Here is a 23,819-nt window from a genome sequence, read left to right on the forward strand (position 1 = left end):
TCTGATTCGGCTCAGGTCACTATCTCACATTCTATGAGTTCGAGCCTCGTGTCTGGCTCTGTGCTGACAGCTCAGAGCCTGGAGCTGATTCAGATTCTGTGTCTCCCTCTCTCTCTGCCCCTCTGCCATGAGCACTCTGTCCCTTTCTCTCTCTCAAAAGTAAATAAACATTAAAATAAATAAATTAAAAAAATAGGCCAGAGAGGCAGATGGAGAAATTATACCCAGTAACATTCTAGAGTTTATCCTGGTGTCCACAATTATAGCGTTAGGGGTGTAGACATTCTGCAGTGTTTTAAAAAAATTTAGTTGTAATTCAATTTGTCCCCACAATCTTTACAGTAATAATTTGCAAACGGCAAACATTCTTACAGAATACGACTAATTTGGTGTTTCTCAAACTGAGATCCAAGGAGAGATTTTAGGTGGTCTGTGAACATTTCTTTCCATTAAAGTGGGTATCACTTAAGTTCGAGAAAAACAGGTCTCAAATAATACAGTACCGTTGCGATGATCCATGTTATGTTGTGAATCTTTGTTAAGCTTGGTTTGAACTCCAATAATTTTGCCAATATGCTTCAGTTTCAGAAAATTTTAAGTCATCAGTGAACATTTGCCATAATTACTGTGCATGTTTATGCTAACTTATGTTCACATAAATGATTCATTTTGTTTGTAAAGAGATAGGCCATCAAAAGGATAAAACACTACTTACAAAACAGTTAAATTACTGCAGGAAATAAAAGTCAAATTTCTTAAATTATGGATATGGTTGCCTTCAAAGTCCCTGAAACATAAAAACAAAAATAATAAAGCTAAATTTTAATCATAGAAATAAATTGATCAAGAATTATTTGATTTCTAATAAAATATCTTTTTTTCACATACTGTTTGTTTCATATAGATTCTCATATGTAGCCACTTACATAATAGCTGAAATAATATATATATGTAATGCTTCTTTTTCTGTGTTCATAGTAAAAATGTTTTGAGTCATATCTGTATCATATGTTCATATAGGCACATATGTTATCCTGAGAAATGTGAAGAGAATGAGAAGTCAAATTAAAAAACTTTGTTATGATAAATATCCACTTAACAGACATTTAATAGTGATCTGTATTAAACATCTGTCTAGAGGGTTACCAATAGCATTCCTCTAAGTGGGGTGACCCTATTTGCTACACTCTGTCGAAGATTTTATTATCCTGCTGCCAAAAAAATATTTCACCTCTAACTCCCTTGCCTAAACACCCCCTGGAAAAAATCTCAATAGCATTTTACCACTGAGAACACCACTGTTTGCTTTATTGTATTGGCACACAAGCCAATGCTATCCTTGGCTTTACAATTTCTAATTCAGGGAGATCAGTGTAGACCCTACTTACACTCTCTTGCTGTGTGATGCTATGTCACCATCAGAAGTCTGGTCTGAGCAGTGAAACTTGTCAAAAAACTTATGTTTAGTGTCTCTTCTTCATGGTGATCATGAAGGCATCCTTTTATTGTCCGTCTTTTATCTTATTGTTAGGTTTATCGTGGAAGTTTGTAGGAAAGAGTTAGCTGAGGTTAGGGATATACTTTCAGGAATAAATACTTGTCCTTAAATCTACTCAGTCTACCCCAACACTTAGTTTACTCTTCACCATATAATGTAGAGCTATTCAAGAATAATTGTGACGAAAGTATATGAGCTGAAGTGTGACACAGCTACTAAAATCTGCAGGGGAAACATGGGTAGCATTAAAAGAAGTACCTATATTCTGCTGGCTAGGCCACATGTGGGAAAATTGGTTCTATTTTGGGCATTGCAATAAAAATAAATGTTGACAAATCAAGGAATATTTGAACAATCTGGAAGACCAAGATGTAAGGGGTTTAGAAACCAAGTCAGTTGAGGAAAAGGGTGTATTTGTAATGGAAAAGGGCGAAATAAGAGAGATATATTTGAAGTCAGGCTGTAGAAGATATTATAGGGTTCTCCTATGTTGCATCAGATTGCAAAATTAGATTTTCTGGTTGAATGACACAAAATATTTAAAGTTCAACCTCACAATCTATAGTGTCCAGAGAATAAGCTTATTATCACTACAGATATTTAGCAGAGGAAATATACTGTAATTCAAGAATTTTGTAGATAGGATTTCTGTACTATACAGAATATTACATTAAGTCTTAAATCTTGATTCTAGGTCATCCTTCTAAAGAAAAATTCTACTAATCTATTAAATTGGAAATTAAGTGCTTATGGTACTGCTTTTTTTGGTCATCAGCTTTGGTCTAAGCTTTTGGTCGCTCACAATATATATTGTCAGTAACAGAGACTGTCCATTTCTTTCCTCTTTTACTGTCGTTACCACGAGTCTGCCACCAGATGGTGATGCTCTCTTAAGTCTCACACAGTATTCTTAAGGTGAGTTGATAACACTTTTCTTGTTAGCTACTATTGTAACTTTCTTTTTCCTATTAAGCGAACAAAAGCATTTAAGTTAGTATTAATTCATCACTGGTATAAATCAGTAAGAGGTACACATCGAGCCATAAATTAGGGGCTTTTGACTAAATTGTTAGTTTAATTTTGAGTTTATTTTAACATTTATTTGGGAATTTGTTTTGGCTTTCTTCCCACAATTAGAGGTTTTTATCCTTGATACACAGGGATCTGGTTTGAGGCATACAAATCTGCTTCTTGTTCCTTAGCTCCAAGCTCTAAGGGAGCTCACAAGGAGTGTTTTCATTACTTTATGTCTAGATTACTTTTCCAACTTAATGAGCCTCTGATTCTACCCATTTAATTTTTTCCCTTTATACATGGTCATTAAGTTTGGCTAATCTGGTCATTGGTTGAAAGTGAAAATATGGTTCTTTGATCTGAAGAACAACAAAAACAAAACCCCAAAGCATCAACAATCTTGGCTGTTTCTTCTCAACTTCCTCTCTTATCCCCTAGAATGTAGTGGCATTCTAAACATGCAAATCTTGTAAACCTCTACTTCCTCCCCTACCTTCCAAAACCTTTCTGGCTCCTGTTTCATGGAGAAAACTGAGGTGATGAAGCAGGGAGAAGCCCTTGACCTTCTGCCCAACATCTACAAACTTACCTGTATATGCACCTGGTCTCCTTCTAGTCTCAAGAGGAAGAGATGACCCTTCTCCTGCTTTAGGCTAATCCCTCCATCTGTTTTCTTGAGTTTGGCTTATGTATGTGTATGTCCTAAAATATATGGTCAATTTTGGTGAATGTTCTTTGGACATTCTTTGCTTTCAGGTTTATTTCTATCAGAATTAGGTGCAGGCACATATAACAGACACCCAACTATAACAGCATAAATACACAACTACTGTTAAGCAGTCCAGGGCTAGTATGGTAGTTTTACAAAGTTGTTAGAAACATCTTTCATATTCACTGTTTACATGCCCTTGTCTTCATGGTCCAGGGTGATGCTAAGCTTGAGCCATCATATCTACGTTTTCTGGATAGCGAAAGAGAGGAAGGGGCTGCCTTTTTCTTTTTAGGGAGATTCCCCAGAAGTCCACATGATACTTCTTCCACATCATTAATTAGAGCTTAGTCATGTGGTTACATCAAGATGCAGGGAAGTCTGGAATGTAGTATTTTAGCTGGGCACACTGATGTCCCAAATAGATCAGTTCTGTTATTGAGAAGTACATTGCACTTTGATATACATCAATTAGAGTTAGTTCATTAATTATGTTATTTAGTTCTTCATATCCCTTTTGGTTATACTTGATATTTCACGGATGAAAAGAGGTGGATTATTATGTCTTATTCCTTGTGTATGCCTGTTATTCCCTTCGGTTACTATATGAATTATTTGGTGGACATATACTTATAATGTAATGCCTTTTATTAGAAATTGCACCCTGTTGGGGCGCCTGGGTGGCTCAGTCGGTTAAGTGTCCAGCTTTGGCTGAGGTCATGAAGTCACGGCTTGTGGGTTTGAGACCCTCTTTGGGCTCTGTGCTGACAGCTCAGAGCCCAGAGCCTGCTTCATATTCTGTCTCCATCTCTCTCTCTGCCCCTCCCCTGCTTGTGCACTATCTCTCTCTCTCAAATATAAATAAACATGAAAAAGATAATAAAAAAAAAGAAATTGTACATTGTAGCATTTAAATGAACTTAGTGTTGCTTAATGCAAATTGGCCAGAATTTTATTTATTTAGATAAAAAATATGATCCCTGCTTTTTAAATTTTGATTTGCATCTACATGGAATACTTTAGGCCAGCCTTTTATTTTTGATCTTTCTTAATCACTTAGATATAGTTTTTTGTTTGTTTTTTTTTTGTAAACAGCACTGAATTAGGTTTTGTTTTGTGAGCCAATTTGAAAATCTCTTTTTCTTTTCAATAGGTAAGTTAAGCCCACTTAAGTTTATTGATATGACTAATATATCTGACTTAAGTCTTCTATTTAAAATTCTTACTGTGTGGTGCGGTGCCTGGGTGGCTCAGTCGGTTAAGCATCTGACTCTTGATTGTGGCTCAGGTCATGACCTCATGAGTTCGTGATCTCATGATCTCACGATCTCATTCATCCAGCACCGTGGTGGGCTCTGTGCTGAGAGTGCCAAGGCTGCTTGGTATTTCTCTCTCCCTTTCTCTCTGCCCCTCCCTTGCTTGCACATGCACATGCACGTGCGCTCACTCTCTCAAAAATAAACATTAAAAAATTTTAAAAATATTACTATATGGTTTTATAGGTTAAAAAGCTTTCAACAAATATAAAAACTCTTGGGGCGCCTGGGTGGCTCAGTCAGTCGAGCGTCCGACTTTGGCTCAGGTCGTGATCTTGCGGTTTGTGGGTTCGGGCCCTGCGTCGGGCTCTGTGCGGATAGCTCAGAGCCCGGAGCCTGCTTCGGATTCTGTGTTTCCCTCTCTCTCTGCCCCTCCCCCACACGCGCTCTCTCTCTGCCTCTCAAAAATAAAGAAAACTAATTAAAAAAAATTTTTTTAACAAATAACTCTTAATATTTAGAAAGGTTTGTATATTCTATTGGTTATATTTATAATGATAATTTTATCCAATACAGTCTTTCTTTCTTCTTTTTTTTTTTAAGTGTTTATTTATATTTGAGAGAGAGAGAGGGAGTGAACCTGAGTAGGGTAGGGGCAGAGAGAGAGGGAAACAGAGGATCTGAAGCAGGCTCTGCACTGACAATAGAGAGTCTGATGTTGGGCTCAAACTCACGAATCATGAGATTATGACCTGAGTCCGAGTCAGGTGCTTAATGGACTGAGTCACCCAGGCACCCCAATACATTGTCTTTCTTAGAGAATAACAATATTTATTAATTTCCTATAATAAGAAATGATAAAATGAGTATATATTATTTTCCTTTCTGCTCTTTTACTTCTCTCCCACCATATGATTTTGATCAGTTATATGCTTTTTATTAATGTTCACCTTAGGAATCTTTCACCTTAGGAATATCAAATATCTGCAGTTTAGTGGATTTGTTGGTTTTAACTGGTGTCTTATGACTCCTAGTTAGTTTTCTTTATACTTCTGTGGTTATCATTTAATCATTTTGAAACTGTTTACTCATTTAAGATTATTAGTATGTCTTCTTGCTGAATTGACCCTTTTATCATTATGTGATATACCTCTTTATCCTTGGTTATAGTCCCTGTTCTAAAGTCCATTTTTCTTCAGTATTATTTTGTAGATGATAAAGTTCCTTCTCATCAGTAGAAAGGGAGCAATGTTGTTTTGCAGTTCTATATCCTAAGCATAATATTGTTGGAATAGAATTGTAATACATGTCTCTTCGATGACTTTTTCTTTATAATTCATATTATGTTCTTGAAACTGAGCCATGTTGATTGAAGTAGGGCTGGTTCATTCATTTTAAATGTGATATATGTATCACATTTGATTTTTTCTGTCTGTTTCCACATCTCCAGCACCTTGCTCCATAGTGTATCCCTATCATTGTCTGTATTTTCAAATTCTTTATACCCACTTCTCCTGCCTACAAATAAACTTGTGTTGTCTCATATAGGAGTAAGTTTAATTTACCCTCTTGATCTTTAGTTTACCTTTGGCTATTGCCTCATGTGCTTATTTATTACTTATATTTCTAACTTGTTGAATTTCCCAACTTCTGTTGTGGTGTTTACAGTTTTTATTTTTTGCTTTGAAAGAACTATAATAAAGGCCTTAATCTATTGCCTGTCATGTATCTTGCAAGCAAATTATCCTGGGCTGTCATATGTCTTTTATTTTATGTGTATTTTTCCACTAAATCAGTTAAAGAATAGATATATATTTTTACCAACACATCTATCAGATATTTTAGTTTATGCTTTGCTAAATTAAAGTTCATGTGCAAGGTAGAGGCACTTTATTTATTTATTTATTTATTTATTTATTTATTTATTTATATCCAAGTTAGTTAACATATAGTGTAATAATAATTTTGGGAATAGAATTTAGTAATTCATCACTTACATGTAACACCCAGTGCTCATCTCAGAAAGTGTCCTCCTCCTTAATGCCTCTCATCCCTTTAGCCCTTCCCCCTACCCAACACCCCACCAGCAACCCTCAGTTTGTTCTCTGTATTTTAAGATTCTCTTGTGGTTTGTCTCCCTCTCTGTTTTTATCTTATTTTTGCTTCCCTTCCCTTATGTTCATCTATTTTGTATCTTAAATTCCACATATGAGTGAAATCATAATGATATTTGTCTTTCTCTCACTGACTTATTTCACATAGCATAATACACTTTAGTTCCATCCATGTTGTTGCAAATGTCAAGATTTCATTCTTTTTGATTGCCAAGTAATATTCCATTATATTTATATATACCACTTCTTTATCCATTCATCAGTCAATGGACATTTGGGCTCTTTCTATATAGACTTTGACTATTGTCCATAGCACTGCTATAAACATTGGGGCACCTGTGCCCCTTCGAATCAGCACACCTGTATCCCTTGGATAAATGCCTAGTAGTGCAATTGCTGGGTCGTAGGGTACTTCTATTTTTAATTTTTTGAGGAACCTCCATACTGTTTTCCAGAGGGGCTTCACTAGTTTGTATTCCCACCAGCAGTGCAAAAGAGTTCCTTTTCTTCCACATCCTTGCCAACATCTGTTATTGCCTGAGTTGTTAATTTTAGCCATTCTGATTGGTGTGAGGTGGTATCTCATTGTGGTTTTGATTTCTATTTCCCTGATGATGAGTGATGTTGAGCATTTTTTCATGTGTTGCTTGGCCATCTGGATGTCTTCTTTGGAGAAGTGTCTATTCATGTCTTTTGCCCATTTCTTCACTGGATTATTTGCTTTTTGGGAGTTGAGTTTGATAAGTTCTTTATAGATTTTGGATACTAACCCTTTATCTGATATGTCTCTTGCAAATATCTTCTCCCATTCTGTCAATTGCCTTTTGATTTGCTGATTGTTTCCTTCACTGTACAGAAGATTTTTATCCTGATGATGTCCCAACAGTTCATTTTTGCTTTTGTTTCCCTTGCCTCTGGAAACATGTCAAGTAAGAAGTTGCTGCGGCTGAGGTCAAAGAGGTAGTTGCCTGTTTTCTCCTCTAGGATTTCGATAACTTCCTTTCTTACATTTAGGTCTTTCATCCATTTTGAGTTTATTGTTGTACATGGTGTAAGAAAGTGGTCCACGTTCATTCTTCTACATGCCACTGTCCAGTTTTCCCAACACCATTTGCAGAAGAGACTGTCTTTACTCCATTGGATATTCTTTCCTGCTTTGTTAAAGATTAGCTACCCATATGGGGCATCTGAGTGGCTCAGTTGGTTGAGCGTCTGACTTCGGCTCAGGTCATGATCTCACAGTCTGTGAGTTTGAGCTCCGTGTCGGGCTCTGTGCTGACAGCTCTGACGGAGCCTGGAGCCTGCTTCATATTCTGTGTCTCCCTCTCTCTCTGCCCTTCCCCTGCTCATGCTCTGTCTCTCTCTGTCTCAAAATAAATAAAAACATTAAAAAAAAAGATTAGTTACCCAAACATTTGTGCGTTCATTTCTGGGTTCTCTCTTCTGCTCCATTGATCTTCATGTCTGTTTTTGCGCCAGTACTACACTGTCTTAATGATTACAGTTTTGTAATACAAATTGAAGTCCAGGATTGTGACACCTCCAGCTATGCTTTTCTTTTTCAGGATTTCTTTGGCTATTCGGGGTCTTTTCTGTTTCCATACAAATTTTAGGATTTTTTGTTCTAGCTCTGTGAAAAATGCTGGTGGTATTTTGATAAGGATTGCATTGAGTGTGTAGATTGCTTTGAGAAGTATAGTCATTTTAACAATATTTGTTCTTCCAATCCATGAACATGGGATGTTTTTCCATTTTTTGCGTGTCTTCTTCAATTTCTTTCATAGGCTTTCTATAGTTTTCAGTGTATAGATTTTTCACCTCTTTGGTTAGATTTCTTCCTATGTATTTTATGGGTTTTGGCACATTGTAAATGGGATCAATTCCTTGATTTCTCTTTCTGCTGCTTCATTATTGCTGTATGGAAATACAACTGGTTTCTGTACATTGATTTTATATCCTGTGACTTTGCTGAATTCTTGGATCAGTTCTAGCAGTTTTTTTTGTGGAGTCATTTGGGTTTTACACATAGAGTATCATGTCATCTGCAAAGAGTGAAAGTTTGACTTCCTCCTTTCCAATCTGGATGCCTTTTATTTCTTTGTGTTGTCTGATTGCTGAGGCTAGGACTTCCAACACTGCATTGAATAACAGTGGTGAGAGTGGACATCCTTGTTGTGTTCCTGACCTTAGGAGGAAAGCTCTCAGTTTTTCCCCATTGAGGATGATATTAGGTGTGGGTCTTTTGTGTATGGCCTTTATGATGTTGAGGTATGATCCTTCTATCCTTACTCTCTTGAGGGTTGTTATCAAGAAAGGATGTTGTATTTTGTCAAATCCTTTTTCAGCATGTATTGAGAGGATCGTGTAGTTCTTATCCTTTCTTTTTTAATGTGATGTATCACACTGATACATCATAGAATGAGTTTGGAAGTTTTCCTTCCATTTCTATTTTTTGGAACAACTTCAAAAGAATAGGTGTTAACTCTTCTTTAAATGTTTTGTAGAATTCCCCTGGAAAGCCATTCAGCCCTGGACTTGTTTGGGAGGGAGATTTTTGATTACTGATTTAATGTCTTTACTGGCTATGGCACTGTGATTAGCTTTAAAATAAATGAATACTTATAAAGCAAAAATTATTATTACTGGCATTAAAATTGGGATAATGTTATCAGGAATGCATATGAAATGAGTTATTTTAGATAGCTGAAATTTAAAGATGGTAACTTTAGTGATGAAATTGTAAAAAGTCCACCTCTTTAGTAGTATAACTTAATCATTTAAATTTTTATCTGAGATGTATATTTGGCTGCCTTTTTAAAGGCAAAGGAAATGTTTATTAGTGTATTGCATAATATCTCCTACATTTGCTGCTGGTGTCAGTGCATGAATTTTTAATTGCTAATTTATGTATGTAAATATTAACCAATTTTGCTTTATTATTAAGTTTGGATTACTGAGCACATAATAACTGTTAATGTGTTCATTTGAAACAAAATTTAATTACAACAAGGAGATTGAACTTAATTTGCCCTTTTCTTGAATACTTTAGCTGTCATCAATGCGGGTACTGTGCTGTCATACCAAGACGCCCTCCGGACTTAGTAATGACTCTGGGGATGTTTGTCTTCTAAATGGTTCCAAACTAGTGTGTTTTGAATTATTATGTCTGTTCTTTATAGCACTCCCATTCCTGCTTTATTATCAGGTTGATAGTTGTCACTTCTCACTGATGTTTTGAACTTCATCTTTCCCCTCTACTTTTAATCTGGCACTTCTAATCTGCTGTGAGCTTAAAAATTAAACAGCAAACAAAACTTCTGAGAATTTCACACAAAATGAGACACAGAGGAGGTTTTCATATAATACTGTATATGCGGTTTATTGATTGAACTTTTAAACAGTTATTTTGGCCACTTATTTCTTCATTTTTACTGTGTTTTAAATAGGCAAATTTACTGATTCTTAATAGTTAGAGTGATTCTTATTATCATATGCAAAGCTACTGTGTAAAAAACTTTATGGAACATATTCTGTTGTGATTAGAGTTAAATATAAATTCTAAATATCATGTTCTCATTATGCAGAATTTAGGAATGAGGCTAGAGTGATTTAGTCTTTCTGTATCAAATTAAAAGGTGAAAATAGATCAACAGAGGGAAGGAGGAGGAGATGTTCTATAGCTACTGTGACTTCCTTTCTGTCTTTTTTCTTCCTGCCTCTCAATTTTTTTTGTTTTTAAAGATGTTTTATGTTGGCGAGAATCTAGAGGAGTTAGTTTAGACAATGGGGCTGCTCAGTAACAAAAACATGCTAAAGTAATCTGAGGAAATATGATATGACATTAACAACCTATCATTTTTAAAAACCTAATATCCAAAGGGAACTAGGCAAAACCAGAAAAGTTAGCTGACTCCTTTAAGGAAAGGTACAGCAACTTACAGCCAGTGCAGTCTTGGCATGTGCTGGCAAAGAGGTTTATCTGGCAAATGGGTGAGGACATTATTCATCAGTGCTCTGAAAAAGAAAAGAAAGAGAAGAAGTCACCTTTTTCTGGTTCTTTTTTCATCTAGAGTCAAATATGGTATTATCATTATTCTTTATGAAACCATGAAAATCTATTAAGTTAGTTATCTTCTTTTTTTTTTTTCTGTAAGTTTTGTTATATTTGAGTGCTTGTTAGTAATAAAATTCAACAAATGATAGTTGTCATATGGAGGAAGCAGCAATGTTAGTAACTGAAAAAAAGCCTGTACCCTTCAAAAGTGGGTAGTGAGAAGGAGGTGATTTTAAATGAATATTATTATTATTATTATTATTATTATTATTATTATTATTTTTACTAAGATGAATACAGGGCAGTAGTGGTATGCTTGAGAATATTTCAATAAAATATAGCAGTGAGGCTGTATTCAGTTTTGAGGGGCTGATGTTCTAGAGGACAGAAGGTCTTATATAATTGTTAAAACTACAATATAGCCTCATAGGATATGATTAAGAGATGATTTTTAGTCAGAAAGGCCTTTCTGGGGCTTGAACAATTCCAAATTTAATGCTGTTAAACTTAAGGCAGTAACTTTTATTCATGTCTTTTCTTTCCATTGAAATAGTTGTCTTAATTTTTAGTACTTACAAGAGAATAAGAGAATTTAGTCCATAAAATGTTAGTGGGGAAATTCGACTGAGGTGATTATCTTCAATTATCCTGCCAGCCAGAAGAAAAAATGGATTCATTTATATATTTAGAATATAAAAACTAATACTATAAAATGACACATAAATTAAACATACAGCCATTCTAGTCTGTGGAGATCTTCAAAAACACCCGGCTTCAAGAAAGTTATTCTGTTATGACTGAGATACCTGAAAAAAGAGAAATGACTACAGTAAATGTGTTATCTCCTTCTTTTTCTTTTTTTAAGATTTCATTTTTAAGTAATCTCTACACCCAATGTGGGGTTCACACTCACAACCTTGAGACGGAGGGTTGTATGCTCTACTGACTGGGGCAGCCTGGCACCCCAAATGTGTTACCTTCTTGATATCTAACAATAAGGAAAGGAAAAACAATAATCATCCATCTTAGATTTTCTTGTATACTATTCTTATCAGATCTTTTCCCTTCTTTTGGGTCTCTAAAAGTTCTTTATCACTTACCTTTTCATGTCTAGGTTTTAATTCCCCCACAATCAATCAATCAATCAATCAGTCATTCCATTCATTTATGCCTTTATTCATTAAACTTTTTTGGGTACCTGTACTCTACGGCAGTGTGCTAGGCATATCATCTCTTTCTTTGAGGGGCTTTGAGTCTAAAGGGAAGACAGAGTATGAACAGGTTATTACTGCAACATGGGGAAAAGAGAAGCATATAATGTAGGGTTGCTCTGAATTGCAGAGGAGAAGGCATCTGCCTTTGTTGGGGGCAGGGACTGCAATGCTCGGGAGAGTCAGGAGACAGAAGGCTTTACTAGAGAATGCACAACTGGATGGATAGAGATTCGGATGAAGATATCATTCACAAAGCAAAGAATGGGTAGGAGTTAACGTAGGCAGAGGAGATGGCTTATGCAGAGGCAAGAGAAATGAGAGAGAACAACAAGGTAAGGGATCACCAGGTATTTCTGTGAGGCCTCACCATGAAGGCATTGTGGAGAGGGACAGGGGATGAACCTGGGAGGCAGGCAGGGACTGTTCTGGAAAAAAGGACATGGCAACATTGTATGCTTGTTAAGGAGTTTGACATCCACCTTTTCAGTTCTTACTCTTCTGCAGATTGAGTCAACTCTGTTCTGTTCATGTTTCTTTCTTTCTTTTTAATGTTTTTATTTATTTTTGAGAGAAAGAGAGAAAAGTGAGAGAGAGAGAGAGAGAGAGAGAGAGAGAGAGAACTAGTGGGGGAGGGGCAGAGAGGGAGACACAGAATCCGAAGCAGGTGCCAGGCTCTGAGCTGGTAGCACAGAGCCTGATGCAGGGCTTGAAATCCTGAACCAGGAAATCATGACCTGAGCTAAAGTCGGAGGCTTGACTGACTCAGCCACCCAGGTACCCCTTGCCGTGTTTATTTCTACCTCCATGTCCATACAGCAGTTTGCTGCTCTGACTCTGACATCAGATAGTTCAATTCCTAGCTTTGCTACTTATTAATAGTGTGACCTTAAGCAGTTAACTCCTGAAAGCCTCAGTTTCCCCAACTCTAAAATGGAGGTAATCTTAGTACCTACTTTATTGGGTTGTAACACGTCATAAGCATTCAGTACATATTATTTATGACGCCTCTATTCATGCCTCCCATTCTTATATCCGTCTTCTTTTTCCCCTCTGCCTATGATTCATATGCAAGTTTTACTTCAAATTTCACTTCCACAGATATATGGACCACACTGATGTTGCACTTTTCTCTACTCTTATAATTTGACAGCTTATAAAATTTCTCCCGCTGAGAGACTCCCCGTTCCCACCGTATTTGACTTTTGCTTAGGGGTAACAGGAGATGATGCCCCATATTAGAGCCACTTCTCTCCTTGCCTTGTAGGTCTAGAACCCCATCTGGGCACAGGAAGGGTAAAGAATAGCTACAATACTTCCCCATGATCGCCTCAGGGGGCTCCTTTAAAAGCCAATAGCAATCCCCCAGGTAAAAGCATTTGATCCACCCCTGTACTCTATACCCATCTGTTTTTCCCAGTCCTCTTCATTTTCCCCAGCCATCCTTCATTGCTCCAGACCCCAAACGGTCACTTGTTTCAGTGAAACTTAACAGGAATTTTGGTCTGAACAACACGGGTTTCGGATTTCATCGTTCTCTAATTGTTCTCTAATTGTTGTGTGTATATTGGCATAGTTTCCCACCCTAGATCATAAGCCTCTGGAGAGCAAGAGGCATGCCTTGCCCCAGTGGTATCAAAGCCCTTTACCTGAAATATTAAAGTGTAAACTGTTGGAAGGCAGCATGTCTGACTTATCTTTCGGTGCCACCTCCCCATGGTGTCTTGCTGAAAAATTTGCACATTGTAAGGACTAATGAATATTTACAGGTGAATGGAAAGGAGGAATCTAATGATTATCTATGAAAACCCAGAAGTATGTGACATCTTTAACATCTAAACAATAGTCCAGTGCTATGAATAACCATGGAAAGAGATGGGGAACTCTTTAAAATTTGTGGTACTTTCCTTCACATCCGTTGGATACTAGACCAAGACTGTAGCATCTTTCACACCCATTGAACATTAAACCAAGCAGACACTGCTTATAAGTTTTGAACAGATTTATGCGGGGTTGGAGAGAAAGATAGGAGCCTGATGGGAATGAATCCGATATTGACTTTGGGTGATTTGCTAAGACACAAAAGAGCAGGGATGGGATAGAAGGGAAGAGGACTTGGTAAAAGTGGTTACTGTTAAGACTCTGAGTCTCCAGGGCCCTTCTTCCATTTTGCTAGTAAAATTATTAGACAGCTGTCTCTCAATCCTAAACCCTGATACCACAAACTAGGAATCTGACTGGAATGAATTTCTTGGATTAGGATTAAAAAAAGTGGTGTAGGATAGAAAACAAGGGGACAGAAATAGAAATATAGGGAGTTGTTGATTTATGTGCCTTTTGGTTTATATTTCCATACAATTATTTCCTATAGGAGGTTAGGTTCAGCTGCTGAAATGGAACATTTAGTAGACTATTTTATTTACTTATATATTTACTTAATTTTTTAAATTTTTTTAGAGAGTGGGAGAGAGAGAGTGCATGAGCAGGGGAGAGGGGCAGAGAGAGAGAGAGAATCCCAAGCAGGCTCCAGTCTGAGTGTGAAGCCTGATGTGGGGCTTGAGCCCATGACTCTGGGATCATGACCTGAGCTGAAATCAAGAGTTGGACACTCAAACAAATGACTGAGCCATCCAGGCGCCCCAAGAAAACCAATTTTAAAAAGCTTTGCTTTTAACTACAATGAAATACGACTTCATATCCATTAGGATGGCTGTTTTAAAAAGACAAACAAATTCTTAAACAACAAAACCTCAGAAAACAAGAAGTGCTGGTGAAGATGTGAAGGGATTAGTCCCCTTGTATGTTGTTGGTGCAGATGCTGTGGAAAACGGTATGGTGGTTCCTCCAAAAGTTAAACCTGGAATTACCATGTGACTCACCAATTCCCCTTCTGGGTATATACCCCAAAGAATTGAAGGCAAAGACTCAAACAGATATTTATATACCAATGTTCACGGCAGCATTATTCATAATAGCCAACAGATAAAAACAACCAAAAATGTTCACTGATGGGTGTGCATGGAAAAACAAATGGATGAACCTTGAAGACATCATGCTAAATGAAATAAGCCTGACACAAAAGGACAAGTATTGTATGGTTCCACTTAGGGTAGTCATATTCAGAGATACAGAAAGTAGAATGGTGATTGCCAAGGGTCAGAGGAGGAGGAGTTACTGTTTGGTGGGTACAGAGTTTCAGCTTGGGAAGATGAAATGTTCTGGAGATGGATGGTGGTGATGTTTGCACAACAATGTGAATATACTCAATGCCACAGAACTTCACATTTAAAAATGGTTAAAATGATAAATTTTATGTTATATGTATTTAATCACAATAAAAAAGCTTTACTCTTTTAACCTTATAGCGCTGTATGTATTCATAAAAGCAGGAGTAGTGGAAAAAGAATTACTGGAAAAGTCTGGGTTTTTTCCTTCGAAGATTCTAATTATCATCAGCATTTCTTATTTTGAATAAGTTCTAACGGCCATCATTCCTGTCACCATGGCCAGTATGTATTGAGTTCTATTTATGCGTCAGATGTAGTGCGCCTAATTCTTCCCAGGGATTTCCTCGTTTGTTTCTTACAACAATCCTGAGGAAGGTACTGTTATAATTTGTATCTTACACTAGAGGGAATCAATGCCTAGAAAGGAAAATAAATTGCTCAAGTTTATAGACCAAGGGAGTGGTGAATCAGGACTTAAGTGGAAGCCTGTTCAAGTCAGAATTCCATGCCCTCGACCATAGTGCCCTGCGTGCCCCTTCAACTGTTGTGGGCAGGAGGGCTACCATGGAGGGCGGTGGGTCAGCCTGACAGACCACAGTGGAATGGGCAAACTAATTGGCACTGGTACTTACAGTTTAGTAAGACTGTACAGTCCTCTGAAAGCATAGATGGATATGGATCTAATATTATTGTTTTGCAGGCACCTGTGAACATAATTATAAAAAAACATAATGAAACAGAATTTCAGTTTTGCAAGATGTAAAGAGCTCTTTGGATGGGTGGTGGTGTGGGTGGCACAACAATATAAATGTACTTAATGGCTCTGAATGTAATTGGTTTAAGATGGTACATTTTACAGCATATGTATTTACCACAATAGACTTTTTTTTTAATTAAAAAAGGTAACCATAACAAAATAGTGAAACTAGATATGTTATTTTGTTTGCTATTAAATTCGTGTATGATTAGGCTAGTTTTTATTTAGAAACTTAGTTGTAAAGATAAACATGTGATAGTTAAAATTTAATATTTGAATTTTCTTCTTTTTCTTTTTTGCTTTTCAAGTTTTTATTTAAATTCTAGTTAGTTAACATATAAGGTAAAATTGGTTCCAGGTGCAGAATTTAGTGATTCATCACTTACATATAACATCCAGTGCTCATCACAACAAATGCCCTCCTTAATACCATCACCCATTTAGCCCATTCCCCACCCATCTCCCTCAATCAACCCTCAGTTTGCTCTCTATTGTTAAGAGTCTTTTATAGAGTGTTTCCCTCTCTCTTTTTTCCTTTCCCCTATGTTCATCTGTTTTGTTTCTTAAATTCCACATATGAGTGAAATCATATAGTATTTGTCTTTCTCTATTTCGCTTAGCATAATACAGTCTAGTTCCATCCACATAGTTGCAAATGGCTAGATTTCATCCTTTTAGATGGCTGAGTAATATTCCATTGTATGTATATACCACATCTTTATCCATTCATTATTGATGGACATTGGGCTCTTTCCATAGTTTGGCAATTGTTGATAGTCCCGCTATAAACATTGCTGTGCATGTGACCCTTCAAATCTGTATTTTTGTATCCTTTGGGTAAGTAACTAGTAATGCAATGTTTGGGTTATCAGGTAGTTCTATTTTTAATTTTTTGAGGCGCCTCCATCCTGTTTTCCAGTGTGGCTGCACCAGTTTGCATTCCCACCAATGGTGTAAGAGGGTTGGTTCCTCTTTCTCCACATCCTCACCAACATCTATTGTATCCTCTGTCGTTAATTTTAGCCATTCTGACAGGTGTGAGGTGGTATCTCATCATGGTTTTCATTTCTATTTCCCCGATGATGAGTGATGTTGAACATCTTTTCATGTGTTTATTAGCCATCTGGATGTCTTCTTTTGACAAATGTCTATTCATGGCTTCTGCCCATTTATTAGCTGGATTATTATTATCATTTGGGTGCTGAATTTGAAAAGTTCTTTATATATTTTGGATACTAGCCCATTATCAGATATGTCATTTGCAAATAACTTCTCCCACTCCGTAGACTGCCTTTTAGTTTTGTTGACTGTTTCCTTTTCTGTGCCAAGAAGTCCCAATAGTTTATTTTTGCTTTTATTTCCCTTGGTTCTGGAGATATGTCTCGTAAGAAGTTGGTACAGCCAAGGTCAAAGATGTTGCTGCCTGTGTTCTCTAGGATTTTGATGGTTTCCTGGCTCCCATTTAGGTATTTTATCCATTTAGAATTTGTTTTTGTATATGGTGTAAGAAAGTGGTCCAGTTTCATTATTCTACATGTCACTATCTAGTTTTCCCAAAACTATTTGTTGAAGAGATTGTATTTTTTCCATTGGATATTCTTTCCTGCTTTGTCAAAGATTTGTTGACCATATAGTTGTGGGTACATTTCTGGGATTTCTATTCTGTTTCATTGGTCTATGTGTCTGTGTTTGTGTCAGTACCATACTGTCTTGATGACTACAGCTTTGTAACATAGCTTGAAGTCCAGAATCAGGATGCCTCCAGCTTCGCTTTTCTTTTTTCAGAATTGCCTTGGATCGCTTCTCGGCCTTTTGGCTAAGATCAAGTGCAGAATTGCCTTGGATATTTGGAGTCTTTTGTGGTTCCGTACAAATTTTAGGATTGTTTATTCTGGCTCTGTCAAAAGTGCTGGTGGTATAGGGATTGCATTAAAAGTGTAGATTGCTCTGGGTAGTATAGACATTTTAACAATATTCTTCCAATCCATAAATATGAAATGTTTTTCCATTTATTTGTGTTCTCTTCCATTTCTTTCATACGTGTCTATAGTTTTTAGAGTACAGGTCTTTTACCTCTTTGGTTAGGTTTATTCCTAGGTATCTTATGGTTTTTGGTACAATTGTAAATGGGATCGAGTCCTTGACTTCTCTTTCTACTGCTTTATTATTGGTGTATAGAAGTGCAACTGATTTCTGACATTGATTTTATATCCTGCAACATTGCTGAGTTCATGTATTCATTGTAGCGATTTTTTTTGGTGGAATCTTTCAGGTTTTTTACATAGAGTAGCATGTTGTCTGTGAAGAGTTTAAAATTTCACTTCTTCCTTGAAGATTGGATCCCTTTTATTTCATTTTGTTGTCTGATTGCCGAGGAGAGGACTTCCGGTACTATGCTGAACAACAGTGGTGAAAGTAGACATCTCTGTCATGTTTCTGACCTTAGGGGGACAGCTTTTAGTTTTTCCCCATTGAGGATGATATTAGCTGTGGGTCTTTCATGTATGGGCTTTATTATGTTGAGGTATGTTCCTTCTATCCTTACTTTATTGAGGGTTTTTATCAAGAAAGGATACTTCATATTGTCAGATGCCTTTTCTGCATCAATTGAGAGGATCAAATGGTTTTATCCTTTCTTTCACTAATGTGGTGTACCATATTGATTGATTTGCAAATATTGAACAACCCCTGCATGCCAGGAATAAATTCCAGTTGATGGTGGTGAATAATTCTTTTGGTGTACTGTTGAATTTGATTTGTTAGTATCTTGTTGAGAATTTTTGCATCCATGTTTATCAGGGATATTGGCCTGTAATTCTCCTTTTCAGTGGGGTCTTTGGTTTTGGAATCAAGATAATTCTGGCCTTGTAGAATGAGTTTGGAAGTTTTCCTTCCAATTTTTTTCTTTGGAATAATTTGAGAAGGATAAGTATTAACTCTTCTTTAAATTTCTGATAGAATTCCTCTGGGAAGCCATCTGGCCCTGGGCTTATTTTGTGGGGTGATTTTGATTATTAATTCAATTTCTTTGCTGGTTATGGGACTGTTCAAATTTTCTATTTCTTTCCAATTTCAGTTTTGGTAGTTTGTATGTTTCTAGCAATTTGTCCATTTCTTTCAGATTGCCCAGTTTGTTGGCATGTAATTTTCATAATATTCTCTTACAGTTGTTTGTATTTCCGTGGTGTTGGTTGTGATCTCCCCTCTTTCATTCATGATTTTATTTGTTTGGGTCCTCTCTCTCTTCTTTTTGATAAGTCTGGCTACAGGTTTGTGAATTTAATTAATTCTTTCAAAGAACCAGCTCTTAATTTTGTTGATCTGTTCTACTGGGTTTTTGTTTCTGTATTGTTTATTTCTGCTCTAATCTTTATTATTTCCCTTCTTCTGCTGTTTTTAGGCTTTAGTTGCTGTTCTTTTTCTAGATCCTTTGTGTAAGGTTAGGTTGTGTATTTGAGACTTTTCTTGTTTCTTGGGTAGGTATTTATTAGTATATACTTACGTCTTAGAATTGCCTTTGCTGTATCCAAAAGGTTTTAGACTCTCGTGTTTTCATTTTCATTTGCCCCATATATATGTTTTTTATGTCTTCTTTAATTTCCTGGTAGACCTATTCATTCTTTAATAGGATGTGACTTCAAGTTTCATTGTGTGGTGGTCAGAAAATTTGCATGGTATGATCTCAATCCTTTTGTACTTGTTGAGGCCTGGTTTGTGACCCAGAATGTGACTTATTGTGGTGAATGTTCTGTGTGCACTTGAAAAGAATATATATTCTGTTGCTTTAGGATGAAATGTTCTGAATATTTCTGTTAAGTCCATCTGGCTCAGTGTGTCCTTCAAAGCCACTGTTTCCTTGTTGATTTTATGCTTAGACCATCTGTCCATTGTTGTAAGTGTGGGTTTAAAGCCCCCACTGTTATTGTATTATTATCAATGAGTTTATGTTTTTGATTAATTGATTTATGTATTTGGGTGCTTTCAATATGGGGGCATAAATATTTACAATTGTTAGATCTTGATGGGTAGACCCCCTTAATTATGATGTATTACCCTTCTTCATCTCTTGTTACAGTCTTTGGTTTAAAATCTAGTTTGTCTAGGGGCGCCTGGGTGGCTCAGTCTGTTGAGCTGCCGACTTTGGCTCAGGTCATGATCTCATGGTTTGTGAGTTTGAGCCCTGCGTCGGGATCTGTGCTGACAGCTCAGAGCCTGGAGCCTGTTTCAGATTCTGTGTACCCCCCCGCCCCACCCCTGCTTGTGCTCTGTCTCTCTCTGTCTTTCATAAATGAATAAATATTAAAAAAAAATTAAAATCTAGTTTGTCCAGGGGCACCTGGGTACCTCACTCGGTTAAGTGTCTGACTTCGACTCAGGTCATGAGCTCATGGCTCGTGAGTTTGAGCCCTGCGTTGAGCTCTGTGTTGACAGCTCAGAACCTGGAGCCTGTTTTGGATTCTGTATCTCCCTCTCTCTTTACCCATCCCCTGCTTGTGCTCTGTTTCTGTCTCTCAAAAATAGATACATGTTAAAAATTAAAAAAAAAATCTAGTTTGTCTGATATAAGTATGGCTACTCTGGCTTTCTTTTGATGTCCATTAGCATGATATATGGTTCTCCATCCCTTCAATTTTAATCTGGAAGTGGCTTTAGGTCTAAATGATTCTCTTGCTATATGCTAGGCAGCATATAGATGGGTCTTGTTTTCTTTATCCATTCTGGTACTCTATGTCTTTTTTTTAATGTTATTCATTTTTGAGACAGTGCAAGTGGGGGAGGGGTAGAGAGAGGGGGACAGAGAATCTGAAGTGGGCTCTGTACTTACAGGCTGACAGCAGTGAGCTTGATGTGGGGCTCAATCTCACAAACTGTGAGATCATGACCTGAGCCGAAGTTGGACACTGAACCACCCTGGTGCCCCTACTCTATACCTTTTGATTGGAAATTTTAGTCCATTTACATTCAGAGTGATTACTGATAGATACAAATCTAGTGCCGTTGTGATACCTGTAAAGTTGGTGTTTCTGGTGATGTTCTCTGTTTCTTTCTAGTCTTTGTTGCTTTTGATCTTTTTTTCCCCATCAAAGAGTCCTCTTTAATGTTTCTTGCAGGGCTGGTTTAGTGGTTGTACTCTTTTAGTGTTTGTTTGTCTGGGAAATTCTTTATCTCTCCTTATATTCTGTATTACAGCCTTGCTGGATAATGTATTTTTGGCTGCATATTTTTCCCATCCAGTACATTGAAAAATCATGCCACTCCCTTCTGACCTGCCAAGTTTCTGTAGATGGATCTGCTGTAAACTTGATGTGTCTTCCCTTATAGGTTAAGGATTTTTTTCTCTTGCTGCTTTCCAGATTCTGTCCTTGTTTGTGTATAGTCAGTTTGACTATAATATGTCTTAGTGATGGCTGGCTTTTGTTGATTTTGATGAGAGTTCTCTGTGCCTTTTGGATTTCAATGTCTATTTCCTTCCCCAGATTAGGGAAGTTTTCAGTTATAATTTGCTCAAACAAACCTTCTGCCCCCTCTTCCTTGCCTTCTTCTTCTGGGACCTCTATGACACGAATGTTATTATGCTTAATAGAATCACTGAGTTCCCTAAGTCTACATTTGTGATCCAATATCTTTCTTTTCCTCTTCGTGTCAGCCTCATTGTTTTCCATAATTTTATCTTCTATATCATGTATTCATTCCTCCACTTTATCCATCCTTGTTGTAAATACATCCAGTCGGTTTTTCATCTCGGTTATAACATTTTTTTTATTAGGCCTTACTAGTTTTTAGTTCTTTTATATCTGTGGTAAGGTTCTCTCTGGTTTCTTCTATGCTTTTTCTCAAGGCGAGCTAGTATAACTTATGATTGTTGCTTTACATTCTGGTTCAGACATATTATATCTGTTTCAATTAGATCCCTGCCCATTACATCTTCCAGTTTTTCTTTTTGGATGAAGTCGTCCATCTTGGCCTTTGCCTAGACCTCTGTCTACTGTGTGTTAGGAAAACCTGTTTTGTTTCCTGCTTCTGAGAGTAATGGTTATATTAAGAAGAGGTCATATACCGTTCATGGCCTGGTACTTCAGGACTTTTTTTGGTGTTATGTTCTGTGCTTTCTGCTATTGTGATTTGGCTGCTCTTTCTCTTAGATCAGTCCTCTGCAGAGTTCCTCCCTGCCTGCAATGTGGAGTATTTGGACCTGGTCCAGTGTTTGGCGTGTTTTAACTAGATATGTTTTGGTCTGCTTGTTAGAAAAGGCTAGATCCTGGGGTGCCTGGGTGGCCCAGTTGGTTAAGCTTCCAACTTCAGCTCAGGTCATGATCTTGTAGTACGTGAGTTTGAGCCCCACATTGGGTTCTCTGCTGTCAGCCTGTCAGTGCAGAGCCCATTTCGGATCCTCTGTCCCCTCTCTCTGTCCCTCCCCCACTCATTCTCTCTCTTTCTCTTTCAAAAATAAATAAACATTAAAAAAAAAGGCTATATCCTATATCCCCCAGAGCTGAGGCTTTGCACACTCTATGATCAGTGGACTTGGTATTTGTAGGGGGGTTTGTGCTAGTCTTCTGGGGGAGGGGCCTGCTGAGCTGGTTCTCAGGAAGACTTGCCTTTGTAAAGATGACCCTGCAGGGCATATTGGGATGAGGCTTAGTGTAAGCTGGGGGTGCTGTGTTGCTCACAGAAGTGCTGATGGGCAGAGGGAAAATGGCATCCCCCACTCTGTCATCTCTAGAGAGGGGAGTTCATGCCTGTTGCTGTTCAGGACACCTTTACAGAAGAGCAAACAGTCTCCTCTCTTGTGTCTCACGCTTCTTCCATCAGAAACCCTGCGTTCATCCTCTCTGTTTCCAAGCCGTCTATTCTTCTGGCAGCACAGTACTCCTGTGTTTTATCTCAGGCATGTGAGTGAGTTTCAAAGCTCCAAGTTCAGGGACACAGTATAGCACAGACCCACGCTGATCCTCTGGAGGAGGGTCTTGCCACACTGTGGCTGGGGCTGGTTTTTCCCAGAAAAGCAGATGCACGACCGTGGGGGCTAGGAGTTTATGACAAAGCACACCCAAAAGCTGGTTTCTAGGTTAGCTACCTTCTGTAGGTGCTTCTGCTGCTATGCTAATTAATGGGAACATTCAATGATGCCCACCTTCTCTTTTGTCTCCTGAGAGACAGTGCTGCCTCTCCCAAATGCACTCCAAGCAGAACTGTTTCTCCCTGTGTGACCTAGGGGATCCTCAGAGCATGCTGTCTGCTCCTGGGCCTCTGCCCTCTTTCCCCATAGGAGCACCACTAAACCCACTAGGAATGACCGTGGTGATTTCACAAACTTCTAAAACTTTAAACTTTGAGCTCCACTACTTATAAAAACTTGTGATTGTCAGCCCCTCTCCTTTTCCAAGTCAATGGTTTTGGGGAAGAGTTTTTCTTGTGCAATCCCCTGTTCACTGCTTTCATGCTCTCTCTCTCTCTTTATCTCTCTCCTCTCTCCATGATCAGGGCTCCTACCCCTCTGCAGCCCTTGCAATTCTTTTCTCCCCCAAATCAACTCTCTGCAGCAACTAACTTCCATGATGCGGCTGTTTCTCTCCCTCTACTTGTGCAGTTTTGCTGTCTCAGTCCTCAGATCGATTTCTTGGGTGCTCAGAATGATTTGATATTTATCTGGCTGTGTTTGAGGGATGAGGCAAGCAGAGGGTCTTCCTACTGCTCCACCATTTAACTCCTCCCCTTGAATTTTCTATAAGTGAAACTTTAATGCACAGTAAGGCACTCACTTATCAAACAGGCTCAGAAGTCAGACTTTTTAACATTTCCTGCTATAATGGAAATATAGGTGTTTAGGATAGTGCTGGCAAAAGTACCAAATGTGACACCTTTAAGGCCCCAAATCATATTCCATGTTAATCACAAATCTGCTAAGCAAGTCAGCTCCAATTTCATTAATTTGACACTCCAAGTCTTGCTTTAAAAAGTGTTTGAAGAAACTTATA

At 37.7% G+C, this 23,819-nt stretch overlaps 2 protein-coding genes across 11 annotated transcripts in view; one reads left to right on the plus strand and one right to left on the minus strand.

Annotated features, from left to right (window-relative positions):
• Positions 1 to 23,819, plus strand: part of C3H4orf46 (chromosome 3 C4orf46 homolog) — an 86,767-nt gene that overhangs the window by 30,574 nt on the left and 32,374 nt on the right. The gene's annotated exons all lie outside the window — the stretch shown is intronic.
• RXFP1 (relaxin family peptide receptor 1) overlaps positions 1 to 23,819 on the minus strand; it is a 136,489-nt gene that overhangs the window by 20,197 nt on the left and 92,473 nt on the right. For 4 of the 9 annotated variants that reach the window (XM_058721033.1, XM_058721030.1, XM_058721031.1 and 1 more), the window contains 5 exons: positions 15,716 to 15,787; positions 11,380 to 11,451; positions 11,222 to 11,293; positions 10,531 to 10,605; positions 716 to 787 (listed from right to left, as the gene is read on the minus strand). In XM_058721033.1, coding sequence (XP_058577016.1) covers positions 716 to 787; positions 10,531 to 10,605; positions 11,222 to 11,293; positions 11,380 to 11,451; positions 15,716 to 15,787 — 363 coding nt within the window. The remainder of the gene's footprint in view (positions 1 to 715; positions 788 to 10,530; positions 10,606 to 11,221; positions 11,294 to 11,379; positions 11,452 to 15,715; positions 15,788 to 23,819) is intronic. The other 5 variants (XM_058721035.1, XM_058721034.1, XM_058721032.1 and 2 more) reach the window with 5 other exon arrangements.

Source organism: Neofelis nebulosa, chromosome 3, assembly GCF_028018385.1.
Source record: "Neofelis nebulosa isolate mNeoNeb1 chromosome 3, mNeoNeb1.pri, whole genome shotgun sequence".
Taxonomy (NCBI): domain Eukaryota; kingdom Metazoa; phylum Chordata; class Mammalia; order Carnivora; family Felidae; genus Neofelis; species Neofelis nebulosa.